The 8,636-nt window shown below is 54.7% G+C and overlaps 1 protein-coding gene across 1 annotated transcript in view; it reads left to right on the top strand.

The window, feature by feature from the left end:
- Window positions 1-7,531, top strand: part of LOC131999348 (epididymis-specific alpha-mannosidase-like) — a 42,513-nt gene extending 34,982 nt beyond the window's left edge. Inside the window, exons 14-20 of the mRNA XM_059372130.1 lie at window positions 1-193; window positions 1,305-1,415; window positions 1,493-1,685; window positions 3,303-3,440; window positions 4,890-5,002; window positions 5,780-5,900; window positions 7,338-7,531. Of these exons, the coding sequence (XP_059228113.1) occupies window positions 1-193; window positions 1,305-1,415; window positions 1,493-1,685; window positions 3,303-3,440; window positions 4,890-5,002; window positions 5,780-5,900; window positions 7,338-7,531 (1,063 nt within the window). The remainder of the gene's footprint in view (window positions 194-1,304; window positions 1,416-1,492; window positions 1,686-3,302; window positions 3,441-4,889; window positions 5,003-5,779; window positions 5,901-7,337) is intronic.
- Window positions 7,532-8,636: the final 1,105 nt, after the last annotated feature.

Genomic DNA, 8,636 nt, shown 5'->3' on the forward strand with positions numbered 1-8,636 from the left:
CGGCCATGGTGGGGAGCTGCTCTGTCGTCGCATCGAGCAGGAGTACCAGGTGGGCCCCTTGGAGCTGAACCGTGAGGCCGTCCTGAGGACCAGCACCAGTCTCCACAACCAGCAAATCCTCTACTCGGACAGCAACGGTTTCCAGATGCAGCGGAGAGTCTTCCGGGAACACGCAACCAACAACATCGCTCGGGTAGGCCCTAGGATGCCTGCTGGACCTGTACCCATGGGGTGGCCCTGATGGCCCTTTTCCAGAAGGCCAGAGCAAGAAGCCCGTTCCAGCACCACCTGTGAGCCCCTTGCCCACCTGTGCTGCTGGGGGTGGAGGACCCCGTCTCGGGTCACCCCTGGTGTCTTAAATCTGGTGCCACCACAGACACTGGGCCGTCCCTGTCCCTGTCTGTGCCTCGGTTTCCTTTGTGTAGATCAGAAATCTCCTTGGGGGAGTCGTTTTGAGATTTCTGAGCTGATGCTGGTCAAAGGCTTAGAGGGCCTGATCCCCGTCAGGTGCTGCAGCAGAGACACTGCCTGGCAGCTCGTTCGAAGTGATGAGTGTGGTCCGAAGCCACACATCAGCTCCCCCATCCTAGGGCTCTAGCTCTGGGCAAGGGGGTTGGCCTTCCTATGGCTCCCCACTGCCCCAATGAAAGGAATAACCTTGGTCCCCAGGGCTGGGAGGGTCAGCAGGATCAATCGAGGTGAAGCCCGCGGTGGGGGTCTCCTGTGACCCCAGTAATCATTAGTCCTTACTCCACCCGGGGGACCCAGTGGGCTATGTCCCCACCCTACTTTGCTTCTGAGTTCTGGTCCCTTCATCCCTGCTTGCTCACTCTCCCATGCTATGCAGGGGATCCTGACCGTCCTTTTGGGTCCTTCCAGGACAGTTGTTCCAGCAGAGCACAGAGCGTGGGGAGTGTGGCTGCTGCCCCAGACCAGACTCAGTCCTTTGTCTCTGTAGTAACCCTCGGCCCTGCATCCATAGCACATGAGCCCCATGCACCCCCTCATCACTCGCATAGAAATGTGCACATTGGGTCGTGAGCTTGTTGTATGGGTGGGGAAATTGAGGTCCCGATGAGGAAACTCCGTTCCCAGCTCAGATGGGCAGGAAGCAGTGCATCTGTATGTGAATGACAGTTTGTTGGGCTCTGTGGTCAGAGCCTCTACCATAGTCTTCCTGCTGCACCCTGAGCAGTTGTTGTGCCCATGTGGGGGACAGGCAGGGGTGGCCCGAGGGGGACCTTGACCAGCAGTCCTGCCCGTACTTTGCCCTGACACCAGTCTGGCCGTGTTTGTGTGCACAGAATTACTACCCCATGGTTCAGTCCGCCTTCATCGAGGACAGCCAAAGCAGGCTGGTGCTGCTGTCTGAGCAGGCACATGGCATCTCCAGCCAAGGGAACGGCCAGGTGGAGGTAGGAAGTGGGCCCTCTTGGCCACCCAGGGTGGAAGCTGGTGGGAGGGGGCCCTTTCAGACAGCTTTCCCCTGCAGGTCATGCTCCATCGCCGGCTGAGGAACAACTTTGACTGGGCTCTGGATTATGACCTCACACTGAACGACACCTCTGTTGTCCACCCCGTGCTCTGGCTCCTGCTAGGACCCCGGCCACTCACCACCGGCCTGTGCCAGAGGAGTGGGCTGGCGCTGCAGCACAGACCCGTAGTGCTGTTAAGAGAGCTGAATGGTAAGGGAGTGTTCATACCAGAATGAGCCCACCTGGCCGGGTAGACCTGGGGAGGGGTGTGGACCACCCCTGATCTGGACAACGTTGGGCAGAAGGGAGCTCAGGGTCTCTGATCCAAAGTCCTCATATAAGGTGTAGGCGAACTTGGGCAAAGAGGTTCAGGGTTCACTTAAGTTCATATAGATGGTGGGAGCATTTCTGAGACACACCCATTCCACCTTCTGCCTTTTCCCTGAGTTTCCTTCATTTTTGCTCTGATGCCTGCCGTTCGTTCGTTCTTTCTTTCTTTCTTTCTTTCTCTCTCTCTCTCTTTCTTTCTTTCTTTCTTTTTTCTTTCTTTCCTTCTTTTAAAAGATTTTATTTATTTATTTGACAGACAAAGAGATCGCAAGAAGGCAGGGAGTCAGGCAGAGAGAGGGAAGCAGGCTCCCTGCAGAGCAGAGAGCCTGACATGGGTCTCGATCCCAGTACCCTGGGATCATGACCTGAGCCGAAGGCGGAGACTTTAACAAACTGAGCCACCCAGGTGACCCTTTTTTTCTTTCTGAATATGACATATTCAAAGGGAGCCAATATATGGCTTCACACCTAGAAGATCAACATTAGAATATTTGTTTTATTTGACTTCTTGGTATGCTGTCACCAGGTGAGGGAGATTCCTGTCCACGGTCTGATCTGCAAAGCTCATGAATTCCCTCCACTCAGACCACTACTGACTTAAAACAGGCTGTACCTGTATGAAAATAATTGAAAATGGGGAAAATAAATAATAATCATGTTTAGAGATGGTACTTTTGGAACATCATTAAACGAATGAAACACCTAGAGTCACCTGGGTGAATCAGTTGGTAGGCAGCCAACACCTGATTTCAGTTCAGTTCATGATCTCTGGCTTATGGGATCGAGCCCTGCATTAGGCCCCTGGACTGTAGAGGGGCCTGCTTGATATTCTCTGTCCCACTTCCTCTCTCCCAACCTCAGCAAAAGAAATGAGCACAATCATCCCAGACTTAAGTACAACAATTCCAGGGAAAGCTTCTGACTGGTGCAGAGAGGAATTTGTGGTATGAACTTGGACCAATCACTATGGCCTGGGGACTGCAAGGAGGTGATGCCCCAGCTGGAGCCCAGAGCTAAAAGGGCTTTTCCTGGAAGGAGGAGGGGGCTGAGGTGCCTTCTGAGCAGGGGGCCATTAATGACAAAACAAGGGAGGAGCTGGAATCCCACAGCTTGCACTGAAATCAGGGCTCTGCATGAACCTGCCCTGGGGTCTGGAACAAACCCCATCACCCCTGTGGGTGGTAGACTCCCCATCACTACTTTGAAATGGCTGGACTAGAGATTCAGGGTCCTTCTGGCTCTTAGACTCTGTGATCTGAGCCCCTGGACAGGTGGGAGGAAAGGCATCCAGGTGGAAAGAGGTCCATGGGCAAAGGCAGGAAAGGGGATGCCTGAGGCACTGGGACCAGCAGGTGCTTCAGGCTGTCCTCCCTGTGGGATTCACATGGGCAGGAGCCAGATTGCCTGAACAAGGGCACATGGTGTGCAGAGCTCTCACTGCCAGGAGGAGGAGCTTGACCCCAATGCTTGTCCTGGCTCTGTGTGTCTATCTTGCAGCGATTGCCCAGAATCTCCCAGACCCCCAACAGCAAGAAGCTGTGACCCTACCCCCAGGTCTTCACCTTCAGATCCTCAGCATCCCAGGCTGGAACTACAGCTCCAACCACACAGAGCACCTGCAGAATCTCGAGAAAGGTGAGGCAGGTGTCCAGGGGAGCCAGACTCATGGCTCCTTCCCCATGGCGACCTGGCCCCATGTCCATCACCAGACAAAGTGGGCTCCTCTCAGAGTTGTCCTGCTTCTGCATGGTCACCTGATCTTCTCTACCCAAAGTGGAAGCCCAGACCCACGGACAGGCTGTGGGGGACCAGTTTACTCAGTAAGCAGGGTACCCTGTGGACATGGACCCCAGCCCAGGATATGTCCACACATTCTCTGATGGATCCCTGCTAACCCTACTACCAGCTCCCATTCATCATCATCCACCATCTGCCAGACCCTCAGCCTTCAGTGCAGTCCTGCTCTTCAGGGACACCTCCTAGAACCCTGAAAAGCCAGTCCCACTTGTCCTCTGAACCCAGGAAGCCTGACTGTCCAGAACTTCCATTCATTCACTGAACAGATGTCTCTTGTGCCGGGCACTGGGTAGTGCAGTGACCAAGGCAGGCAAGGCCCCTAGATTCACAGAGCTCTCCATCTAGAGGGGGAATCAGCCAAGTCACCACCCAGTGATGTTAGTGTTCACATTATACCCCCAGCAGGGCATCATGGAGGGCTCCCTGGTGGAGGTGACACTTGCCATAAACTGACTCTTCCTGTTGCCAAAGCTCCAACTGCACCTTATCTTCCCTTTTCCACTGTGAGGAGCTCAAAGGCAGAGCTGGCTGCCCCTGAGCCACCCTCTTGTCCCCTAGAGCCCCACCCAGGTCCTGCCAGTCACCAAAGACGGCTCAGTAGGAGTCCGCAGATTGAAGGAGGAAAATAAAGAGGCAACAGTCCAGATAACACTTTTATCTGATAAAGTGCATCTTGGGGACCATTGCTCATGCCTGCAGCCAAGTGATGTTCTAGCACTGAACCGTATTACCAGGAATCCCCCTGTCACAGATGCTGGGCAAGGAGCCTTCCCTACCAGGCAGAGCATTCCCTTCCCACTGGTGTGCGTGGCCCCATGCAAGAGAATAGGTCTCCTGTAGACAGCTAGCTCCCAAATAGGAGAAAGGGGCTGGCCTAGGGGTGCCCCAGACCTGTTGAATGAAGGTCCCTCCTCCCTGGAGAGCGGGGAGTGAGGGGCAGAGTGAGGGAAGCCTCAGGGATTGAGGGAGACCCAACCCCCATCTCCCCGAGCTCAGGGCCACATTATGAAGCAGGTGTGTCGTCCTGGACATCAGCATGTCCTCTCTCCACCCCACCCTCACCATCATCTGGAGACAGAGGACCTTCCTGACCCTAGGGCTCCAATCCATAACCAGTCCCTGGAACAGGTAGAAGGGATTTTTCATAACCTGTGTGCAGCAGTAATATCAAGCAGGGACTGTCAGTTGCCTCCCAGGGAGGCTGAGGGTAGGAAGTGAAGGGCAGGTGTCTAGTGCTGGGCCCAGACTAGAGGATTGGCACTGATGGGGGTCCTTCTGTTCCTGAAGGCCATGGAAGGAAGGCCAAGGTGGACCTCCGCCGTGTCCTGCTGCGGCTCCATCACCTGCATGAGGTGGGGGAGGACCAGGTCCTGTCTCAACCCGTGAGTGTGAACCTGGAGGTAAGAGCCCTCAGACCCTGTGACAGGCTCCCTGGCTGTAGCCTGAAGTCCTAGCAAGCAGGAAAACCCCAGTGTGGAAATCCCCTCTGGCAAAGACCTCAGGAGAGATGCCTGGGGTGCTCTCGCTCACCCTGGAGTGGGTGCTGTGGGGGCACGTGGGCATCCCTCCCTCCTCTCTCTGCATTCTTGCTGCTGCTTCTCTGGTCCCTTCCTGTGTCGCTGTGTCCTGCAGCCGGCCTCGCAGGCACAGCCTCACAAGCAGATAGGTCTGCAGAAGTGGGAAGGCAGCAGCAGATGGGGTACTGCTTCTGATTGCCTTCTCCCTGTGTCAATTCAGGGAAGCTTCTCCAGAAACCTCCCAACTCTGGGCCAGCCATCCCTTGCTGGTCAGGCCAGAAGGGGCCACCTACCTCTGTCCTCACACAGGAGGCTGAGTCCCTGTTTTCTTGGAATGGATAACCACTCCTGGTCTCACCCTGGGCTGCCCCTTGAACCATACTGGGGAGAAGGGTCTGGACGATGGAGGCAGTTCCTGTGCCTGCCTCCCCTGGGTATGCTTATTCAGTGCAGTTCCTGGGAAAGCATGCTGGTCCTGGCCTCAGTGGCCTCATCTGTGAAATGGGCACACAGTTCCCTCTCCCCAGAGGGAGAATTTGTTGGGAGAATTCATGTGGTAGTGTGTTGTGCCCCAAGCAGGGGTGTCGCCCCTGCTCCTGCTTTGCTTTTGCTCTGGGGACCTTTTTGATAGCTCACCCTCCCTGTGCTCCTGTCCCTCAGGTCTTGCTGCAGGGGCTGGGGTCCGTGGCGGCAGTGGAGGAGCGCTCACTCACAGGGACATGGGATGTGAGCACGCTGCGCCGCTGGAGCTGGAAGACTTGGGGTGGTCCCCACAACAGAGGTTTGAGAACTTCTGGTTCAGGCTGAGCCTGGGAATCCCAACCCTCCCCCAGCCTGGCTCAGGAGCAGGCCAGATCCTGCTTAGATCCCTTATGGCCTGTGTGACCTTGAGCGGGCTACTTGGCTTCTCTGATTCTGTACACACACACTTGGCTTTTCTGATTCTGTACACACACCATGGGTCAGTGTGTGTGTGCATGCCTGTGTGTGTGTCTGCAGACCACCCTGGGTGAGTCCTGAACTGGCAGGCATATCCCAGGGGGTCTGACATCTATCATGCTGTGTCTCACACCGCACACACCACCATCAGCTCCTGGGAACCACAGACAGCTTTATGCCCCCCAGTCTTTCCCATGCTGTTCCCTCTCCCTGGATCACCCTTGTCCCCTTCTCTCTGGCCCACTCCTCCTCAAGCTTTGGTGGAGTCCAGAGCTGGGTCAGGCTCCTCTTCCATTCCTCTCTCCCCCTCTTTCCTCTTTCCCATGGGTCTTCTCTGTCCACCACATGCAGCTGAGTGCTTTCTACATAGCTGGACACTTAGTCGTTGGGAATAGATAGATGGTGTTGGATGGATGGATGGATGGATAGATAGGTGGATAAGTGGATGGGTGGATGAATAGATAGGTGGATAAGTGGATGGGTGGATGAATTTGTAGACTGATGATGGATAGATGATGAATGAATGGGATGGATGGATGGATGGATCGATGACAATGATGGATGGATGGTGGTTGTGTGGATGAATGAATGGCTTTGTGTAAGTGTGAGTGTTTGTATGAGTAAAAGGAAAGATGGATTCGTGGATACACTAATGGATCATAGATAGGTGGATGGATGGATGGAAGGATGGATGAATAGGTGATGATTGATGAATAAATAGATGGATTGGTAGATATATGATGAATGATGTATAGATGATAGATGAATGGGTGGGTAGATGGATGGATGAGTGGGTGGGTAGAGGTGTAGAAGTGTCTTTCTGCAGGATGATGAATCGATGATGAATGAATGAATGGATGGGTGGATGGATGGATGGATTGTTGGATGATAGATGAATGGATGGGTGGGTTGATAGATGGGTGGCTAGATGAATGGATGAATGAACAAGCTTCCCTCTCAAGATTGAATTTAGTGGAACCCAGTAATATAAAGTGCAGCCCCACCAGGTGGCCTCAGTGAGAAAGTTCTAGGAATTGAGCCTACACCCCATGGGAAATGAGACCATGCATGGCCAGGACCACCTACATATTTTGCTAATGGGAGGGCCAAAATGCAAGGGGCCCATGGCAGTGGGAGTACTTGTGGGATGGGTCAGCCAAGGGCCTTCATCAAAGAGCCACATTAGAGTGTAGGTGGGTGCGGTGTATGAGGGGAAGCTGGGTGGAAACACCCTGGGGAAGCAGGTGGTTCTAAGGACAGACCACCTCTGCTCCCCCAGGCAGCTCCAGCTCTCACTCGACATCCCTGCAAGGCACGAAGGTCACCATTTACCCAAAGGAAATGCGGACATTCTTCATCCACTTTCATAGCAGTGAGCCCTTGGCTGACTCTGTGAACTCAGGGCAACCCCAGGAGCCCCAGGAAAAGGAACAGGACCCAGGACATGGAAAAGCAGCATGGGAGGATGAGTGAGGACCACCCCCCCATAAGCTAATGGAGAAAATGGTCAGATTGGGGGCTTTGTTGTGCTTTAAATAAAAACTGTGTTTCACATCTTCTCCTGGGCTCTAGAGCTGGCCTCTCCTATCCCCCCGCCTGGGTGATGTCTGCACGCACACTCACACTTCTTGTGCCCGTGCAAGAGTCATTGGGAAGCTCCCATAAGTGAGAGGGGAGTACCCAGAGTGACAGGAAAGGCACCTGCCACACAGGCCTCACCCCCTCTTGCCCAGGTCACCAGTGTGACGTGCGGGCCTACTGTGTCCCTAATGATGTGTGCGGATGAGGGCCCTGGCAGAACAAGGGGCCTTCTGAGCCTGTGGGGGGCAGAGGGGTCCATCCAGGAAGGCTGTGGAAAGATGACCCTCAGGCTAGGGTGGGCTTTGTGGGAAGAGAAGATGCCTCAAGGCCTGAGCCCCGACAGGCAGGGTGCTGAGAGCAGGGGACAGAATCTGCTGGGGTATTTCTTTCTGCTCTCACTTCAGGCTCCTGGGCGGCCCTCCATGACTGTGTCGGAAATGGCCCAGGTGCCCGGTGTCATGTGACGCTCTCCTAGAACAGGGACCTGGCGTGGGAGTGGGAGCCTGAAGAGGATTCCCAGCACCTTTAGCTGTATGGGGTCCAAGCCTTGTGGGACTGATGGTGCAGTGGAATTGGACTGTCCCTTGTCATCAAGGCATCTTTAGGAGTGCTTCCTTTGTTCCCTCATTGCCATTCCTGTGTGTGCCGGACTCTGGTCTGGACACCTGAACGGCAGGATCTGGAAGCCTCCAGCACATTGTGTGGTCTGGGTTCTTGACTCTGTCAGTGTGATCCAGAGTCTTCCTTGCTGTCTTTGGGCTCCACCTTAAACTCCAGCCTCGGGTCCCATCCTTCCCTGTGGATGACACAGTATTCACTGTGTCAGTCACAGAAGCCTTCTCCCAATGCCTCTGACATGCAAGTATAGTCCCACTGCAGGGCCTTGGCCCGTGCCATTCCTTCTGCCCAGAAACTCCTTCACACTCCTGCACTGCTCCCTCCCTGGCTCATTCAGGTCTCTACTCCAGGTCACCTTCTCTGACCACTCTATGGCAGG

This window comes from Mustela nigripes, chromosome 1 (assembly GCF_022355385.1).
Source record: "Mustela nigripes isolate SB6536 chromosome 1, MUSNIG.SB6536, whole genome shotgun sequence".
Classification (NCBI taxonomy): Eukaryota; Metazoa; Chordata; class Mammalia; order Carnivora; family Mustelidae; genus Mustela; species Mustela nigripes.